The 21,070-nt window shown below is 43.4% G+C and overlaps 1 protein-coding gene and 1 long non-coding RNA gene across 3 annotated transcripts in view; both read right to left on the bottom strand.

The window, feature by feature from the left end:
* Positions 1–1,334: 1,334 nt before the first annotated feature.
* On the bottom strand, positions 1,335–10,141 carry MRPL19 (mitochondrial ribosomal protein L19). Its single transcript, XM_029937683.1, has 6 exons — positions 10,007–10,141; positions 9,716–9,833; positions 6,232–6,350; positions 5,887–6,021; positions 1,875–2,056; positions 1,335–1,731 (listed from the first exon to the last, which is right to left on the bottom strand). Exons 1-6 carry the CDS (start codon positions 10,107–10,109, stop codon positions 1,510–1,512), a joined length of 879 nt encoding a protein of 292 aa, XP_029793543.1. The 5' UTR covers positions 10,110–10,141; the 3' UTR covers positions 1,335–1,509.
* Positions 10,142–11,563: 1,422 nt separating this feature from the next.
* Positions 11,564–21,070, bottom strand: part of LOC115290008 — a 34,170-nt gene continuing 24,663 nt past the window's right edge. The window contains exons 4-5 of one of the 2 annotated variants that reach the window (XR_003907912.1): positions 12,009–12,305; positions 11,564–11,824 (exon numbers count right to left, since the gene is read on the bottom strand). This is a non-coding gene — a long non-coding RNA (uncharacterized LOC115290008). The remainder of the gene's footprint in view (positions 11,825–12,008; positions 12,306–21,070) is intronic. The other variant, XR_003907910.1, reaches the window with a different exon arrangement.

The following is a 21,070-nucleotide window of genomic DNA, read 5'->3' as shown; positions in this document are numbered from 1 at the left end:
AGGAGAGGAAACCATCGATGAACAGTAAGTTTCCCAGAACTGAAAGACACGTTAGCACCCTGAAAGGATTCATCAAATACCAGACATAATGGATAAATATAGACCCACACCAAAGTGCATCACTGTGAAATTTCATCACCTTGAGGAGGAAGATAACCTACAAGCTTTCAGGTCACAAAGAACAGAAACCAAAATAGTTTTGGATTTCTCAACGCAACTGGAAACAAGACAGTGTAGCAGTATCTTTTAAAATTTTGGAGGAAAACTACCTCACACCTAGAATTCTATAAAGTATCAATCAAATATGATAGACCTGCAAGTTCTCAAAAGATTCACCTCCATACATACTTCCTCTAGAAGCTACCAAAAGATGTGCTTTGCCAAAATAAGTAACCAATAAAATAAAAAACAAAACATCCAGAAAACAGATCAGCACAGAAGTCAATGCAAATCCCAAATTAGCCACACACCAGAAAGCAGATCTGAACAGCGTTAATTCAAAACGGGAGGTTGGCCTCATTAAGACGTGTACTAAGTACTGAACTCTTTCTAACCTGAGGAACAGCTTGCTCAGGCAAGCCTACCTCCGATTTCCGGCAGGCTGGGTTTTACCGCGTCATTGTATGCCAGATTCCCATTCCAGTCTCTGCTACAAGGAACTGCGAGGATACTCCCATTGTCCTACAGAAGTATTGTTCTGACCTGTCCTGGGAGCTGGAGCTTGATTCATGAGCTGAAAACCAGAAAACAGAGAGGAGGCTACTCCCCAACCCCATTTCTGCCAGACATCAATTATCAGGTGCCCTGTGGTGAGCCTTCTTTTTCAGCAGGACTCACTCACGACCTTGGCCATGAACTACCTCAAAGTGACTTTTGCAAACAATGAGGGAAAGTGCAGCCAGACTATGAGCAAGACTGTTACCTTCTCCCTGAAGCCTTCATGTAATGACAATGTTGTCCTTTTTTATCTGCCAACAGGTTTTCCAAAACTAGGTACGTTGTTTTAGAATGTATATGTACGCAATAAAATCAAATGTGACACAAGAGAATGATTAACACAAAGTCAGGCCAGTGCTTGTAACTGGGAGAGACGGATGCAGTTGCAGACATAGAAGAATCTTCTCAAATCCTAGTACATGTTCTATTTCTTGACCTTCCTGGATCTTATTACCTGTTTCACCCCTTCCCTGAGGTGGGTACGTCAATGTTCACTTTATTATTACTCTTTATAGCATAGACTTTTTATAATTTATTCCACAAACTTCAATAATCATCCCACCACTTCCGTGTTCAGATTCCTGGTTCAATGAAGAGAATTTTGGTAACGCTTTGACTCTGAAGTAATAAAATGACATGCTCATTTTATTTTTTTTTTGCAATGGTACTCAAACAAATGAATGTTTAGTTGATTTAATGACTATGTTTTTATGTATAAAATTAAATTGGTCTTTAAATAAATCCTCTGGGAGTTAGCACATCCTCTGCAAATAACCAAACTGATTCTCAGAATCAGGACTTTCTTGATGCTTCAATTTCATCCCATATTGCGGCCTCAATTTTTGAAGTGTCATATTTCCTCATCATATCAAACTCAAGCCACGGCTGACTCCACTTCTGAGCCTCTTTCATTTGCTCTTCAGTCAAACAAAGATCAAATCTGATTCCTTTAATATTAAATTTTGGACGTTCCCAGCGTTTGGACCAGGGCTTAGGCTTCATTTTTACTTTCAGCTACGGATGATTAAAAAAAAAAAAAGAAAAGAAAAATATTTTAAGTTGTTTAGTCCCAAGCAAAAATTCTTCTAAAAGTTTTCATTAAGGGGACTCTCTCTTACTTAATATAGAGCTTTCAGTGCTACAAATACAACTCATACCTGGTTAATAGGAACTTCGTGGCTACTTTCTTGTACCACTGGCTTCATATTCATATCAAAAGTGCTATATTCAGGAAGAGCATCTCGTAAATACAGCAAACTATCGTCCAGCCGTTTCTCTAATTTGACCACTTCGATCTCCTGGATTCGAGGATTATAAAGTTCAAAGCAGATCTCAACACCTAAAGAGAGAAAACATATTCTTACCATCTAAACCCAGAGACCGGCATACACCTCATACAAGTAAAAACTATTTCATCATGGACCTAGCACAGGGTTTTGCCCACAGGAAATGTGACATAAATTTGTAATTTTTAAGATGAAGATTATCAAAAGAAAAAGAAATAAACTAAAGTGCATTTAGATTAAAAACTGAAAAAAATCTGAGTTAGAATGAGAGTCTAAACAAAATGTCTTCTATAAAAACAGCCGCTCATCTCTTCACTTATGATACTATTTTTTTTTCAAATCCTCTTTTATTTATTGGTCTGGTCCAAAAAGATGTTAAGAGACCACAACATATTAAGGTCTAGTATCAGAATAGGGATTAGATCCTGAGAATCTGTTTTCTTCATCTCCTTTTTTTTTTTTTTTTTGAATTTTTAAATTTACATCCACGTCAGTTACATACAGTGCACGAACGATTTCAGACGTAGATTCCAGTGACTCATCCCCTACGTATGGCACCCAGTGCTCACCCCAACAAGTGTCTCCTTAATGCCCCTTCCCACTTATCCCTTCTCCCCACTCTTCACTCCTGACAATACTAACCTAGAGAAAGTCTGAGTAAATTCTTCACTGTCACATTCTTCTTTGTTTCCCAGCTACTCAAATAAAATCTCACCTTCTACATTAAGGGCAACAGGATTAATGATGCAAAAAGAGTTAATAACTTTTTAAGTCTAGAAGTCTCTCCTAAGGATGGCCTAAGTTTATTTATTTTTTAAAAATCCATACCAGTTCTTTTTTTTTTTCATTTTTTTAAGTAGTTTATTGTCAAATTAGTTTCCATACAACACCCAGGGTTCTTCATACCAGTTCTTTTTAAAAAATATTTTTTATATTAGAGAGAGCGAGAGAGAGAAAGTGCGCAAGAAAGGGAGAGGGGCAGAGGGAGAGAGAATCTTACGCAGGCTCCACGCTCAGCACAGAGCTCAATGCGGGACTCAATCCCATGACCCTGGGATCCTGACCTGAGCCAAAATCAAGAGTTGGGCACTCAAACGACTGGGCCACCCAGGCACCCCAGGAAGGCCTAGGTTTTAAAACATGCTGGGGCTTGGAGAACCGGGGTGGCTCAGCAGGATAAGCGTCCAACTTTGACTCAGGTCGTGACCTCACGGTTCATGGGTTGGAGCCCCGCATCAGGCTCGGTGCTGACGGCTCAGAGACTGCAGCCTGCTTTACGTTCTGTGCCTCCCTCGCTTTCTGCCCCTCCCCATTCACACTCTGTCTCTCTCTCAAAACTAAATAAAACATTAAAAAACAAAACCATGCTAGGTTTCTCCATACGAGGCAAGCTAGGAACAGCTTCACTGTTCCAAGATGCTACAAGTCATAGTTCAAAATATAGCCTCTGTAGCACCAAACACCTAAGGGAAAGAGTATATTCTGACGTTTCCTGAAATAATCCCAAGAGAAATACAAATATGTATGAACAACATTAACATCTACTATTTAATACCAGGATTTAATCCACTATTTCCTATACACCTATTCTGTTCCAGGTACTGATCTAGTAGGGACTGTGCCTATAGGGAACTCAAAATAAGTAAAATCCTTTTCCTCTCATTGAGCTTATATCCTAGTGGATGATAATAAATAGACACACCAGAATTTCATTCACGATTCATAATTTTAGGTAATTTCATGTAGTCCAGATAAACAGAATGGTAACACTATGGCTGGGAATAAATAGTATATGAATAGCACAGCCAGGGAAAGCCTCTCTGAAAAGACGGTTTATACTGACACTATAAATAGCCAAGAGTGCTCCAGGCAGAAAGAACAGCAAATGCAAAGGCTCTGGGGTCTTAACAAACTTGTCATATTGGGGGGAAAACAAAAACAAAAACAGAAACGGTCTTGTAGACTGGAGCACAGTAAGTCAGCGGGCCAGGAAAGTGAAGCAGGGATAGAGCAGAGCTGCAGGCAGGAAGGAGGCAGGAAGGAGGCAGGGCAGCCTGGACCCAAGTGGTAGCCATGGAAACGGAGAACCTAATAAAACTAGAATGCATTTTTTGGAGATTAAGCCCAGAAAACTTGACTGGATATATGAAAGAGAATAATTAAAAATAGCTCCTAAATTTCTGATTTAAGTAAATGCTTGGGCAGTGGTGCCACTTGTGGACATTGAAAACACCGAGAACACACTGTGAGGAAAATAATTCTATTCTGAACTTGTCCTATGCTTAAAAGACATCCAACCGGAATGTCAAAGAGGCAGTTGTCTGTACAACTGGAACCTGGACAGGGTCAGTCCTCAAGGTCTAAATTTGGGAGTTCTCGAGGCACCTGGGTGGCTCAGTCAGGTAAGCCTCCAACTTCGGCTCAGGTCATGATCTCACGGTTTGTGGGTTTGAGCCCTGCGCTGGGCTCTGTGTTGACCGCTCAGAGCCTGGAGCCTGCTTCAGATTCTCTGTTTATGTCTCTCTTTGCCCCTTCCCTGCTCATGCTCTGTGTCTCTCTCTCAAAAATAAACAAACATTAAAAATATACATATATATATATTTTTTAATTTGGGAGTTCTCAGCATATGGATGGTATTTAAAGCCAGTGGACTAGAAGAAACCACCAAAGAAAGAGAATCAATGGGGAAGGCTGAGACAGGCTCTAATAGTCAAAAGCACCCTTAGAGGGAGGCAACAGGGAGTGAACATTTTTGGAGTAGTCAGTGTTCAGCACTTCATGTACAATATCACCCACAACTGACCACAACCCTAAGGCAGAAATTATTATTATCTCAGGGTTGGTCTTTTTTTTTTTTATGTCTTTTAGGTTTTTTTATTTTTGAGAGAAAGAGACAGAGAGTGAGCTGGGGAGAGGCAGAGAGAGAGGGAGACACAGAATCTGAAGCAGGCTCCAGGCTCTGAGCTAGCTGTGAGCACAAAGCCCAACACGGGGCTCGAACCTACAAACCGTGAGATCATGACCTGAGCCGAAGTCGGATGCTTAACCGACTGAGCCACCCAGGCGCCCAATTATCTGTTTTAAGAAAGAATATCAAACCAAGGTTCGTCTAACTCACACCTATGATCACGTCTTTCTATTACAAGGCTTCTCCCAGCACATGACCTGAGGGAAGGCACACATTTCCGCAACTGGTCAGTCCTGCTGAGCTCACTCGAGCACCGCTCCACAGGTCACTGCAGGGTGAGCCCCGGCTCAGGCTCTCTGCCGTCAGCACAGAGCCCGCTGCAGACCCTCTGCCCCCACCCCACTGCCTCTCCCCTGCTCAGGTGCTCGCTCGCTCTCTCAAAAATAAGTATACGTTTTTTTAAAAAATGAAAAAAAGAAAATTTTACTGTTCTGCCATTTTGATTCATAATCTTTCCAGAATTTCGCCACTTGGGCCTCTGTCTTATTAGGCCTAACAAGTTTTGCCTTTTTAAAAACTCCTGTAATTCTTATCAAACAATTATTGTGGTGACCATCATACTATAAAGCAAAACGGGGGCATTCATTTTAGGAGAAAGTGACACGTACACACATCATTATGTTTATCTTGATGTCCTCCCGCGTTACTGACCCCTGCAGTGAACGCTGCGCGCACTGCGTCTAGTCACTTGTCTCCTCCCGTGACGCTGCTGGAGGCGGGGAGCGCCGCGCAGACTGCGACTGCGCATTCAGCAGCGTCCCTGCTCACGCCGCGCTGAGCCCACAGCCCCCACGGCCGTCCCCGGAGGCCCCTGCACTTCCAAGTTCCAGAAGTTTCCCCCCGGGGACGCAGAACACAAAACGGAATCCTGAGATACCGTTTTCCAGAATATCACTCTAATGAAACGGAAGCTACCTTGTCCTTCGATAGTATTCCTAAGGATGAAAGTGGCTCCCAGGCCCGCTCCCGCTCTCTGGATACAGATCCCGAGGAAGCGGCTGCTCTTCCCGCGGGCATACGGGTCGGCTGCAGTGACGCGAAGTATGCTTCCTACGGATGCAAAGGAGGAGTGAACGTTTACCTGACGTGCAGACGCACACAAACAGCACTTCTAGGTAACCTCCTAAATTCCTACATATTTTAATATATTAGGAATAAGTACCTCATTCGGCCAAAAGTCAGATCTGTGAAAACCCCCCACCCCGGGGTGAAGCACACCAAGCCCTCCCACCACCGACAATGAAAGCATGCAGCTCTTACCAACGTAGAACTCTGGAATACGGAGGACTTTTCTCCTCTCTAACATATCTTTTCTTTCTATCTGAAATTTCAGAGGATTTGTTCTTCCCCTTGGAGGAATAAATTCAGGACTCAGGAACCTGTGAGGAATATACGTTTTAAAAAATTACAGGCAAACTTAAAAGAGAAACTATTACTGTAGCAAAAAAAAAAAAAGAAAGATTATGATGTTGACATGTTTTATTCTTTCTTCTCTAAGAAAAGTTGATTATTTCTAAAATTGCTGTCGATGCTCATGAAAGTAGCTGAGTACTCACCTCGTATCCTGTTAAAGGTTTATGACACCGAGAGCATGAATTAATCCTTACAACCATCAGGCGAGTGTGATGTCATCGTCTCCTTTTCACAGATGAAAATGAAGCTTGGAGAAGGTAAACAACTGACCTACTGTTACATTAGCTATAAACCTACCAAGTCGAGACTTGAACACAGGCATGTCCGTCAGACTACAAAGCCTATCTGTGGCCATACACCACAAGCCTCACATTGAGTTGTGTGTTAAGATAAATTACACTGGTAAAATATAAACATAAATCATTAACCAAAACCAACTTTAAAAATAATCTCCCTCTTCTCCTCTTCTCTAACTCCTTCCTTCCTTTCTCCCTTCTTTCCTTCTTTTTCTCTTTTTTAAGTAGGCTTTACACCCAGCACAAAGCCCAAGGCAGGGTTTGAACTCACGACCCTGAGACCAAGACCTGAGCTGAGATCAAGAGTCAGGCATTGGACTGAGCCACCCAGGTGCCCCTAAGCTAACCTCTTTCAAAGCATAAATGACGTTACAGTGAAAATTCATGTCCTTATCACCCATCCTAAGAAATAAATTATCAATATAGTTGAAGCCCCAGAGCACCCCTCCCTTCCCCACAGTTAATTACTATGGGGTAATTCATTAAATCTAGTGATGATTATTCCTATGAGTTCCTTCCTTTTGTTGATTCAGCCGCTTCTCAGGAACTTCCCAGGTGTACTCTGAGGCTGGGCCCCAAACTCGAGGGACAAGGAGACACTGAAGAAAGAGGCAGGCCACTCTGAGTGGGTAGGTGACAGTTTCAGTAACGGCAAAGGGAACCCACATACGGGCTTCTCCTGGGTGGCAGCAACACACCAAATCTTAAAAATTTACAAAGAGGCCCTACGTGGTCTCAGTCACATGTACCACGTAGGCCACACCGTCATCTCCAGGCTGTGTCCTTGGAGCAGCCTTTGGGAGGAGCAACGGCCAGCAGAGCCCACATTCCAAGGACAGGGGAAGGCGTGAGGAGTAGGGTTCAGCCCAAGGGTCAGTCAGCGGCCATGTCTTCTTGATGATGATCTGCGACACTCATTCCCTACTTTGAAACTTTTTGAGCCTACCAAAAAGTTGAAATAGTAATACAATGAACCCCCAGATATACTCTATCTCGTTTCACCCACTGCCAACATTTTGACATATTTGCTTTATATGTACATGTAACTTTTTTCTGAACTATCTGAAAATGTCAGATAGCAAGGTGTGTCATCTCCGAATACTTTAGAAAGCTTCTAAAAATAGGGACTTTCTGCTACGTTTTTCACAATACCTTTATGACACCTAAGAACATCTGTACTAATTCAATAATAAAATCTAATATGTAGTTCGTATTTAAACATATCTAAACTAATAGTACCTAATTGTCCTGAAAAAGGTCTTTTGTTGCCCAATCCAAGCTACCATCAAGCTTCACGCATTATATCTGGTATTCCTCTCTTCAGTCACTTAAACTGTTACTGTTCCCCATCTTTGTATTTTTCTAACACTGACTTTTCTGAAAAGCCAAAGCCTATTGCCTCATACGCAATCCCTAGATTCTGGATTTGTTTACTGTTTCCACATGCCTAGACCAAGGTTAAACATTTTGGGTAAAAATGTTATAGACGTGATCATCTTATTCTATCTCATCGGGAGGTATGTAATGTCAGCTTGTAGGGCTACTGGAAAAGCTAGGTCTGATTGCTATGTGGAGAATATCTCCTGCACATTTTATACTTTACATACGCATGCATGTCTGGGCAATATAGAAATCCTATCATACTATATCGATTCTTCTGTAAGTTGTTTTTTCTCCACACGTATTTGTGAAGTTTATCCATGTTAGCTCCAGTTCATTCATTTTTCACTGCCTTATAATGCTCATAATAGAAATGCATTTGCCTATTCACCTACTGATGGGTACCTAGGCTACTTATACATTTTTGTTTGTTACCAATACCTTTTGTGTCCATTTCTGTACATGTCTCCTTGTACGTATTACTTTAATTTGTGTACCGACTGGGTGGAAAGGTATACACAACCTCAAAATTACTAAATTTTGTCCAACTGCTTCCCAAAGTAGTTAACACAACTTACATCCCCATTTAACTGAATTATATTAAGTGCTGCCATTTAAGAGAGATAGTCCTTTTTCGACTCAAAAAAAAAAGTTGTATAAGAAAACCTTTTCTGAATCTCTAGCTTCTGTAAATTCAATGTTATTTCAACTTAGAACAACAGGATATTTGCAGTGTTAAACACACACAGGCATGCAGAGATAATCCAATCACCAAGGGAGAGTCAAAATCGCACCAAGTTTTTCCTGCTAAAATTGGCTTTTTAATAAGGTTGTTATACAACTCTACACAGACATTCTGCAAGTCCTACGGCACCCAAACTTACAGATATCTCCGAAGTTACCACCATTCATTTTGAACCAGGCTTTTAAGCACATGGTCTTTTGTTTGTTTGTTTGTTTGTTTTTTAAGTTTATTTATTTATTTTTGAAAGAGACAGAGAGAGCTAGAGAGAGCGAATGCTCGCAAGCAGGCAAGAGACAGAGACAGGGAGTGAATCCCAAGCAGGCTCCAATCTGTCAGCCCAGAACCCGATGCTAGACTGGATCTCACCACCCTGAGATCATAACCTGGGTGGGAAATCAAGAGTCAGCCATTTAACGGACTGAGCCACCCAGAAGCCCCTTAAGCACAGTTTTTAAAAGCAAATTTAACAAATTGGCCGAAAATCTTAATTACACAATAGCATTTTCAGGAAACTTAAAACACCTGAGTTGGGAAAGGAACACAGGCTGAGTGCTGGCCAATCCATTTCCACCGAGGCAAGGAATGATCAGCTCATCAAACAAGTAAAATACTATGTACTTCAGAGAAAAATCCTCGGTTCAAGCCAAATGCCAAAGCAAAGAGCTTCCAATCGGGGGAATCCTTGCCTGAAGTCCTGACTTAATAAGGCTGCAGAGAAAGTTTAACGCTAGCTTGGGATAAAAGGGGAGGTGGTTGAGCTTTGCCCTCGCCCTCGAGCTCTTGAATCATGCACACAAGCGTGCAGTGGGGGTTCCAGCTCATCTTTAGAGCCGAGATCTCCAGAGTAAAGGTAGGTTCGCGAGTGCACGGACCCAAAAAAACGGGATCCCCGCCCAAGCCCCGGCCTCACCTCCTTTCCAGACGAGGGGGACCGCGCTTGTCCACAATGACTGGCTTCGGCGGCGGCTTGAAAGCGCCCGGCTCCGAAGGTCCAGTGCTCTGCTGTCGGCCGGGCCCCAGTCGGGCCCCTGCGGTAGCGAATGACAGGGGTCAACAGAACTCGACCTGAACTCCCGCGGACCCTGCAATCTCCCCCAACTCGCGGTCCCACGAGGGTTGCCCCTGACTTCTAGGCTTGCCTCCCTCGAGCCTGGCCCCGAGCTCCTTCTTCTCTCCGGTTTGCAAGCCCCGCTCCACTTACGCCAGGCGACGGAGGCTAGCGCAGGAAGCAGCGCCCTGGCAGCTCGAAAACTTCGAGACAGGTCAGTTGCGGCCGCGCAAGGACCTGCAACGGAGGCCGCCATGTCTACTCGCCAAGGTCAAGACTACAATTCCCAATAGTCAGTGCGACGAGGTCACGACTACGTGAGATCGGACGGCGGCTGCTCTGGGACAAATTAGCCAAGAGCTTTTTTGGTTGGTTGGTTGGTTGGTTGGTTGGTTTGGTTTGGTTTTTTCTTTTTTCCTGTTCCTCTCCACTCCCACGAATAAACCCCAACCCTGGCCTAAGTACTTTAGGGAAAGTGTGTGTTTCTCTAGTTCCCCACAATGTGCCAAGGTTTACCCCTTCATAGGGCGTTTTCTCAGCCTGGAACACTTTCCTTCCTCAGTGAATCAATTCTGTCTTCACTTTCTCAGACTTTGCTACTTCAAAACCCCATTATAGGCTCTTATCCTTCGTAGGTAGCTGCCATTAGCACTTCTGATACCATTTGCAATTCAGTTTTTAATTTAATTTAATTTAGTTTAATTTAATTTAATTTTAATTTAGAATTGTGTAATTATTGGATTACTGTCTAGACCCGACAGAACACCCGTCCACCAGAGCATGGACGAGGCCATCTCTTGCTCACCATTTTATCCCAGCACTACCAGCTATCTGGCCCTCACTCATTGTTCAGTGCATGAAAAAGAAAATAGCTCCTGATATAACAGTTGACACAGGGGTCCCTGAGACTCCAAAGAGCAAGCTAAAATTGACTTTGGGCTGGGCAGTGTGGCTGGGATAGATGTCAGAAATGAAATCCAAGAGGGTAAATTGTAAGTCTTGCCAAGAAATTTGGAATTTGTACCCTCGACAATGGTGTGCCACTGGAAGGATTTCACACTCAGAGTAATGTGATTATTAATTACTTATTGGTCATTCCCGTTGAATGAATGTCCCAAAGCACCTCAAACTCACCATGTTTGCGTTGAATACATTACGCTCACCTCCAAACCACCTCCCCAGTATTGGCTCTCAAGTAATGGCTTCAACATCCAATCTGTTGCTTAACACCAAATATCTCAGGGCCATCCTTCATGTCTCCCTGTCTCTCCTCAGGCGAAGTTCCTTAAACTACATATAGTACCATAAATTATCTCAGAATCCTTATACTTTCTCATCCTGTCATCCGTATCTCTAATCCAGGTCACCATCCTTTCTCCTCAGGATCACTGCAAACCACGGCACCTGCTTCTCGTTGGTTTTCCTGCCTCCAGATCCCTCCAGTTCTCCACCTAGCAGCCTGAAAGGTGGCTCCGACATATATACCTCACCCATTGCCTTGCCCTGGTTTAAAGTCTTCCATAGTTTTCTGTTGACCCTGGCATGAAAATCAAATGCTCAAAATGAAAGCAACCCCCAAAACAAAACGAAACAAAACAACTGCTACAGCCTGCCCCCCATGTACTCGACTTTGTCATCTTGCAGGTACATGAGCTTTTACATCAGCCTGAAAAAGAAGACCATGTTTGGAGGACAGAATTCAAAGTGCCATGAAGAGAGACAGGGTTTTCTATTTTATTTCTAACTTCCTTGATTAAAATGGAATTTATTCTACAATAACAAGGAATTACATAACCAAAGTTACAGATTAGCTAAATTTTAGACTTTTTCTGCCCACCCAAAAAGGAGACTTCAAACCTTTGAGAGACAAGGAAGAAGGGAGGAGAGACAATTGTAACAGGTAGTGGTGAGCATTTTCCTGGGCTAACTAAGCACCAAACAGCTTGATCATCACTCTTCCTGGGACTGGACCTATGGGTAGGGGCAGAGAAATAATAGATAGACTTTCACAGGAGGGCAGGACTCTGTGAACATTTTGAAGTCATTCCTGATGTCCCCCCTCTTCTAAGGATGAAAATATTATTTTGTAGAGTCTTACAAAATGAGAAGAATGAGCGTGAAGCATCTTATTTTCTTCTCCCATATTTCTGCTTACCTAAAATCCATCGGTGCAGCTTACAACAACAAACATTTGTTGTCTAGCAGCTCTGTGGGTCAGGAACCCAGCGGAGGCTGAGCTGAGTGGCTCTGACTCAGGCTGTCTCTCCAGGGTGCGATCAAGTTGTGGGCTGGGGCCACAGTCTTCTCAAAGCTCACCTGGGAGGAGATCCACTTTCGAGCTCATTCGCACGACTGGCAGCAAGTCTTGCTGGCTGCTGGCTGGAGACATCGGTTGTTTACCACTTGGGCTTCTCCATAGGGCATAACCGGATGGCAGCTTCCCCTGCGTGAGCTAGCGAGAGACAGTGAGCAGGGCGGAAGTCACAGGCTTTCTGTTATCTAATCTCAGAGGTGACAGCCCTTCATTACTGCCATGTTTTACTCATTAGAAGCAAGTCACTAGGTCCAGCTCGCACTCAAGGGGAGAGGACCACAGGATCAAGAGTACTCACAAGCAGGGATTATTGGGGGCCACCTTAGAAGTTACCCGCCAAAAGCCATCTTTGTATTTAAATGTGCACAAGTTTAATATTTGTCAAATATGAGCAGCTTGAGCTTGACGTTGCCTCTCAACAGAGCCTGCTCCACTGGTTCACGGAGGAGCGAATGTGGACAAAGACACCACCCCGTCTTCTGTACATGTCCTGCAATTGTCCTTCCTTGTTGCCTCCTCTAATATCTTTCCATCGTAGATATAATCATGTCTGGTAGTCAGATACTTAGCAGTATTTAGCAGGGGCACCAGCCAGTCAGAATGGACATGCCAGTTCTTGGACATCCCCACTACTCCTGTATCAGCCTATCATCAATCACTCTGTAACAAAAGCTAGGTAAACATATGACCTTGAAAAAATGTTTGGAGAAGCACTGTTTGGAAAGAGGATGGATATAGTCACGCAAAGTGCCTTCTGCTTTCCAAATCGGAATTAGCTTTTCAAATGTTGCAGGGCCCAGTGGTAGCGTGGGCAACAGATTCTGGGCTCTCTCAGCTCAATCAGAGATAGCAGTTCCCTTGTTTATCTGTCCGTGACCTAGACTTCCACAGTAAGATGCTGTTTCCAAAAAAGGTAGCAAGGCTAAGCATGTTTGAATCCACTGAGTTGTACACATTAATTGATGTTAAGAGCGGAGACCTCCTGCATCAACATAAACGCAACAGAAGAGAAGACTGTAAACTAATGACTTTGCTGTGTGCTTCAGAAAACTGTCGTAAATGAAGTTACCTGGGTGGTTTGCTATCTGGGCAAACAGCTGTCTTATCAAGAAAGCGGTTTGTTCGCAGAGCCTGTAAGTCACTTATCAGGACAATGTATTGCTCATAAAAACATGCCTTAAGACCCTCACGCCGCCATGTATACCAGTCCTAGACTGTTACGGCGGCGTTTTGCTCAGGTCCAGCTAGGTCCCTGCCTTGAAAAACCCACTTTAAATTTTGAGAGCTTAGACTCCAAAACTCTATAAATACCTTCCCCTACTTTCCCCTTTGACTCTATCAAGGTGGTGTTTCCACTTGCTGCAATAAGTAATAATCAGCTTTGCTTGATCAAGACTTTTTTTTTAATTAAAAAATATTTTTTGTGTTTTATTTATTTTTAATGTGTTTTTTTTTTTTTGAGAGACAAGGAAAGACAGCACAATCAGGGGAGGATCAGAGAGAGAGGGAGACACAGAATCCGAAATAGGCTCCAGGCTCTGAGCTGTCAGCACAGAGCCTGACGTGGGGCTCGAACCCACGAACCATGAGATCATGACCTGAGCCAAAGCCAGATGGCCAACCGACGGAGCCACCCAGGCGCACCCTGTTTTATTTATTTTTGAGAGCAAGAGAGACAGAGCATGAGTGGGGAAGGGGCAGAGAGAGAGGAGACACAGAATCCGAAGACTGCTCAAGGCTCCAAGCTGTCAGCACAGAGCTCAAACTCACAGACCACGAGATCATGACATGAGCCGAAGTCGCTCGCCTAACCGACCGAGCCACCCAGGTGCCCTGCTCAAGAGGTTTTAATGGTTGACTCTACACAGAGTTAACAGTTGACCGTCCATCCACTCAACAAACATTTAGTAAGCCCTACTATGTGCCAGGCACTATTCTAGGTACTTATCACATACCAATAAGCCAAAGAGGTAAGAAACTCCCTACCTTGTGGAACTTACACTCTAAAAGGAACACAGACAACAAACCAAACCTAAGCATGGAAATAGAACTATATTATGCACTAGATACTGATCCGTTCTCTGAAAGGAAACAAAGCAGAAAGGAACAGGCAGAGTGGCACCTGCTGTTGTTCCATTTTAAGTGAGATGGTTTACAAGAAGGTAGACTTTGAACAAAGACCTGAGTGAGTTGAGGGAAGGAGCCCTGTGGCTACGTGGGTGTCTAGAAGAGGGTGTTTCCCAGCCGCAGGAAACAGCACACACAAGGGCCCTGGGTTGAGAGGGTCCCTGCTCTGCATGGTGCAGAGAGGAAGAGCAAAGTGGCCGGTGTGCCTGAGCAGATAGAGTCCAGGTGATGAGGTCCGAGAGAGAATGGGAAGCTGAATTCTGTCAGACCCTGCACACTTCTGCGAGGACTTTGGTTTCACTCTGCGTGAAAAGGACCACTGCAGTGCATCTGGGCAGAGGGACACTGTCATCTCACATTAGCAGGATCACTCTGGCTGCAGCACAGAGAGGCGGACAGAGGATGGATGCAGGATGGATGCAAGGGGACCAGTTGGGAAGCTACTGAAATAACTGGAGAAAAACTTAATCCAGTTGAACACGGGGAGGGAAGTATGTTCTGAGGAGGAGGGGTCACTTCTCCAGCAGATGAAAGCGGCTCAGCAGGTCCGCTGCCTTGTTTCCCAGGAGGGAGACGGGAGGGAGGGGCCCTCTTGAGAGAATCTGCAGAGAGGAAACAACAGAAGGAAGGTGCGGTGGCTCTGGGCCCTGGGTCTCCTTGTCTCATTGTCCTTAAATCCCCCGTGCTTCGGTATACGGAATCTATCTTGTTTTATTAGTATTTTTTAAATTTTTTAATGCTTATTTATTTTTGAGAGAGAGACAGAGACAGAGCACAAGCAAGGAAGGGACAGAGAGAGAGGGAGACACAGAATCTGAAGCACTCCAGACTCTGAGCTGTCAGCACAGAGCCCGACACGGGGCTCAAAGTCACAAACCCTGAGATCATGACCAGAGCCAAAGTCAGAAGCTTAACCAACTGAGCCACCCAGGGCCCCCCCCCCATGCCCCAAATCCATTTTAAACTATGGGTAAAGTCAATCAATAAAAAACTAACTACAGACATTTGGAAGCTAGTGGAGTCAGGTTTTGGAAACACATCTCCCCACTCCCACATCAGACACCTGTTAATTTGATATCACCACTTCTCTGGATGGTGGTGCTTGTTGGTACCCAGGATCCCAACATCTTTTCCCTACTGGTTCAAAAACGTTGTCTTTGATATTTACTTATTCCCATAATTATTTGAGTTGTGCCTGGACTCTTTTTTAATTTTTTTTCAGCTTTTTTGTTTCCAGTAACATACCAATTTGTTTCTTTTCTCTGTGTGCGTGTGTGTGTTATTGTGATAAAATATACATAACATACATTTTACTATTTTTTAAAGTTTATTTATTTTGAGAGAGAGAGAGAGAGAGAGAGAGAGTGTGAATAGTGAAAGGACAGAGAGTGAGGGGGAGAGAGAGGGAATCCCAAACAGGATTTGCACTGTCAGTGCAGAGTCTGATGTGGGGCTCAATCTTGCAAACTATGAGATCGTTACTGAGCCAAAATCAAGAGTCTTATTTATGTTTAACCAACAGAGCCACCCACATGCCCCAAATTTTACTATCTTAATTATTTTTATTTATTTATTTTTAGTAAGCTCTATATCCAATGTGGGTCTTGAAATCATGACCCTGAGATTAAGAGTCAGACTGTTCTACAACTGAACCAGCCACACACCCCTAATTATTTTTCAGCGTCCAATTCAGTGACAATTCAACTGCAGTCTTGCCCAATCATTACTACTACTCATCTCCCAAATATCATCCCCAACAGAAATTTGTACCAATTAAACATTCAATCCCCATCACTCTCTCCCAAGCCTCTGGTAAGTTCTATTCTACTTTTTCCATCTATGAATTGGTCTATCCTAGGTACCTTGTATGAGTGGAATCATACGATATGTGGTCTTTTATGTCTGACTTCTTTTACTTAACAAGATGTTTTCAAGGTTCAAGCGTGTTGTGGTATGATCAGAATTTCATTCATTTTAAGGGCTGTATAATATTCCCTTGTGTGTATGCTACATTTTGTGTGTCCATTCATCTGTTGATGGACATTTGCGTTACTTCCTCTTTTGGGTTATGGTGAATAGTGTTGCTGTGAGCATTGATATAAAAGTACCTGAGTTCCACTCTCCATTCTTTTGGGGACACAACCTGGAGTGGAACTGTTATATCATGTGATAATGCAATGTTTCCCTTTTTGAGGAACCTCCAAACATTTTCACAACTGCCACACCATTATGCATTCCTACCAGCAATGTAGGAGGGTTTCTCCACATCCTTACCAATACTTGTTCTTTTCTCTTTCTTTCATTGTTTTTCTTTTTTTGAAAATAGTCATCATAATAGGTGTGAAGTGGTAGCTCATTGAGATTTTTTTGGTTTGCATTTCCCTAATGATGAGTGATGTTGGGGATCTTTTCGTGTGCTCATTGGCCATCTGTATGTCTTCTTTAGAGAAATGTCTACTCAAGTTCTTTGCTCCTTTAAAAATTGGATTTTTTTCTGGTGAGTTGTAGGAGTTCTTCATATATATTCCAGATATTAATCTTCTATCAGATATATATGTCCTTTTGTCTTTTTGCCATCTTGATAGTTTCTTTTGCTGCACCAAAGTTTTTAATTTTGATGAAGTCCAGTTTATCTCTTTTGTCTTTTTTTTTATGTTTTTTAACTTATTTTTGAGAGACAGAGAGAGACAGCACAAGGAGGAGAGGGTCAGAGAGAAAGGGAGACACAGAATCAGAAGACAGTCTCCATGCTCTGAGCTAGCTGTCAGCACAGAGCCTGACGTGGGGCTCGAACTCATGAACCATGAGATCATGACCTAAGCCAAAGCCGGATGCTCAACCGACTGAGCCACCTAGGCACCCCTATCTCTTTTGTCTTTTGTTGACTGTGCTTTTGGTGTCACCTCCCACAAATCATTGCCATCCAGCATCATAATGGGTTTCTCCTAAGTTTTCTTCTAAGAATTTTATAGTTTTAGCTATTATGTTCAAGTCTTTAATCTATTTTGAGTTAAGTTTTCGAGAGAGTGTAAGGTAAGGGTCCAATTCCTCTCTCTAGCACGTGGATATCTAGTTGCCCAGCACTATTTGTTGAGAAGACTGTCCCTTTCCTCTTGGAAACAAACGTTCTGTTTGCTGTAAGTCTTGCCACAGTCCTTACCAGCAAATCACATTCTTCTCCTAAGTCTTGTCACACACACAGGCACAGCACACAGTCTATCCTGGGGACACTGTGTAGAAGAGCATCACCAGCACAGAGAGGCAAGCTTGTGATTGGCTGTTGGACAGTAACACGTTCATGAGAAATGCCCAGTCTTTAAGGACCAAAAAGTATTCCTCAACACCATTCAGGGCACCTTGTTGATCTTTGCTGTCTGGAGAGGATAGAGCCCCCCACTCCATCCCCTAAGTCAGAGGAATGAAAAAAAATTCCTTTACCAGAAAAATGCAAATGAGTCCTTCCACTGAAATGATGCATTGCATATAAGAGGGAAGTTGTGGTGATATTTTTCTAATATATGGCTAATGTTAAATGATTGTTCTTTTAAAAATGTAAAATCATGACTCTCATGCAAATATAAAATACATGCTTGTGAAATGTTCCATGCAGCTCGTTATTTAATGAGGAAAACAAGAGGGTGTTATGTGACCCACTGAGGAGACTCAACGCTGTCCGCGCTTACATTCAGATAAGCAGTGAACTGAACTCACAAATAAACGCCACAAGATGACCTCACACTCCTCCAGACCCCACGTGCGTTCCATGGACAAGAGTTACTTGTATTACTACCCATTTTCTGTAACTTTCAGAGTTGTAAAATACCACCTGGCGAGGAACGCTGGAGGGAACGCTGATGGGTGAGCTCATTTCGGTCTTTCCAATTTCCCTGCAGAAGAAAAGTAAACTTGAACCTGTAGTACCCGGGTCACATGGTGGGAGGTTTCGCGCCCCCCCCCCTCCGAGCATGGAGCTTCCTTTGACAGCTGCCACCTGTCATGAATGAGTGTCTTCTGTCTCCTTGGAATAAATAAGAGGAAGAGAATGGGAGCGAGACGGGTATAACTGGGTTTCTTTCTTTTCTTATTTTGTGAATTTTCTAATAAAATATTGGATGTTCCAATAAATGCCCCCAAACACTATAGCAACCTTACCCTATCATTTACTCAAAAAAGTACATCTATCTATGTATGTACGCACGTACACACATGCGCACATGCATATGTATTTTTCTTTAAAATACTTTTTAATGTTTATTTATTTTTAAGAGAGAGAGAGAGAGAACAGAGTGCCAGTTGGGGAGGGAAAAAGAGAGAAGGAGACACAGAGTCCAAAGCAGGCTCCAGGCTGTGAGCTGTCAGCACAGACCCTGCTGTGGGGCTCGAATCCATGAACCACGAAATCATGACCTGAAGTCAGATTCTTAACTGACTGAGCCACCCAGGCACCCCTGTATATGCATTTTCAATCACAAAGCAAAAGTAAGGTTGATAACTCTAATACTCATTCTTTTTATGTTTTCAAAATAATATTAATCAAGCATCTCCTGTGTTTTAAGAAGTATTAGGCACTCGAGATCCAGTAGTGAGCAAAATAAGGCCCCTGCCCTCATTGAGCACAAACAGTAGGTGTAATATGACATCAGGCAATAGTAAGTGCTCTGAAGGGTAAGAGAATGAAGTGCATAATGTGAACAGAAAACTGAATGAAGCGAAGGAGCAGGCCACGTGAACACCCGAGAGAGGCTAGTAGCACAGGGACAAAAATTATAGGGACATCAGTAGCCCGACAAAGTCACAGAGGTTCATACTGGTATACTTAACAAACGTCACCTGCGCCCCTACTGCGTACCAGGCACTGTGCTGGGTGCTTACAACACAAACCCGTGCGGAGGCCAGAATACTACTATCACTAAGGATTCTTAAAGAGGAAGGCATGTTTCTGTCAGCTGATTTCTTGTTCCCTCTACCTGCCCGCCCATCAAACATGATTTTTCAAAATCCAACTTCACTGGCCCTTCTTCTGAAAAGCATTTCCTCTCCCTGAGCCTCCGCTGCATGCTCGCAAGAAACGCGGTGCAGGTTTGTATTAAAGCACTCGTTATGCTTGATTACAATAATCTCTTGGTTGTCCATCGCCTTCCCCACCAGACAGCACACTCCCTAAAGGCAAGCTCATCACTGTATTCACCTCTGTACTTTTGAGGCCCAGCACAAAACCTGGAATATCCTAAATTTTGATAAATACAGGCAGGGGGACAAAGTTAGTGAGAATAAGGGGTCAGGGAGGGGGTCTCACTACTCTTTCGTTTCTTCCCTCTAAATCTTCTGGAATAAGTCTATTTTGCTTTTACAAAGGAAAAGCAATCCACTTTATTTCTAAAACATGAATCCACAGACTATATGGCAAGTTCTTCCTTCCTTTAGACAATTTTTCTGCATGAGGACTGGGAAGCAGCGTTGGTCTTGAGTTAAGCTAATACAATGACAGAAAATGGTGAGACTAACTCACAGGAAACAATGATAACAATATTCTTTTAAGGCCTAGAAGATCGTGTGATACATTTTATAAAGATTTTCATCCAAATGGCTGTGGAGGGGGCGCTGGGGAAGCTGCTTGTGAGCTGTCTGGAAAACACTGCATTTTCAGGGCCCTGAAGGCCAGAGCTCCACAACAATGATGTCACACTGCCCTCTGGTGGACATAGTCCCACACCGCAAGGCCGGAAGTTCTAGGTCCATGCGTTTTCCTATAGAAGTCTTGTCTTTTTACAGTTGACTGATACTCTCTGCAGATACCCCAGGACATAAATTGGAGAGGAAACCCTTGAGCAAATATACAGGTTCTTATGTTCCATATAGTCCTTTGCTTAATAATCCTATTCTTATTATGAATATGCATAAAACACGTAGTTAATTAAGCCTTCTCACTATTGTAGGCTGCGTAATTCTGAAATAATGAGACAGCTGCAGCTTGAAGGAAAGCAATGACTGGTCAAAGGTCACACAATACATGTATTGGATGGCTTACACAGGCCCAGGTAAACACCGTGCACCTGCTAGGAGCCGGTCATAAAGACGGGCATAGAGAACTAGTTTACTGTGAAAACAGCATGACGGCGCAGAAAGGAGATTGCTGGGGTGGAGGCGCGCATCTCACGGCCAGTCTGTTTCGTCCAGACTGGGGCAGTTGGGAAAGTTTCCCAGCAGAAAGGAGAATTGCGCTGAGCCCTGAAGAGACAATATATCTAACTGAGGAGGTCAAAACACAAGTCAGAAGACCGGAGAACAATATCCTTCCCTCCCTGACACACACACAAATATGAGACTCCAGTTGGAAGATGGATGGACTTAGAATGCTCAGTACTACAGGCAGTTCTGGAGTCTTCACTATATTAGAGAAGTTTTCTGGAAAGTTGAGTTACTGCTTTGGGCAATATAAATATATTTTAAAGGCAGCAACCAATACCTGACCATCCTCCCAATGGAGTCCCTAATTATTCCTGTTTCCTATTTTAATAACATTTGGAGCAAATGACAGATATTCTTTCAGTGCTTCATTTCTTTCATTTGTCTCCCTCACCAGCCTGAGGCATACGACAGGGATCAGGCCTGAGCTCTGGGGGAAACCCTGCATTCTCAGGACCCTGAGCGGCAGAACTCCGCCCTCTGGTGGACACAGCGCCACACAGCAAGGCTGGAAGTTCCCGTTCCTGAGATGAGGATGGGGAGCTGGGTGCAGGGCATGAAGGGATTTGGAAGCCATAACGATTTCGTCT

Source organism: Suricata suricatta, chromosome 4 (genome assembly GCF_006229205.1).
Source record: "Suricata suricatta isolate VVHF042 chromosome 4, meerkat_22Aug2017_6uvM2_HiC, whole genome shotgun sequence".
Lineage (NCBI taxonomy): Eukaryota > Metazoa > Chordata > Mammalia > Carnivora > Herpestidae > Suricata > Suricata suricatta.
This window is presented reverse-complemented; position numbering and strand designations above follow the sequence as displayed.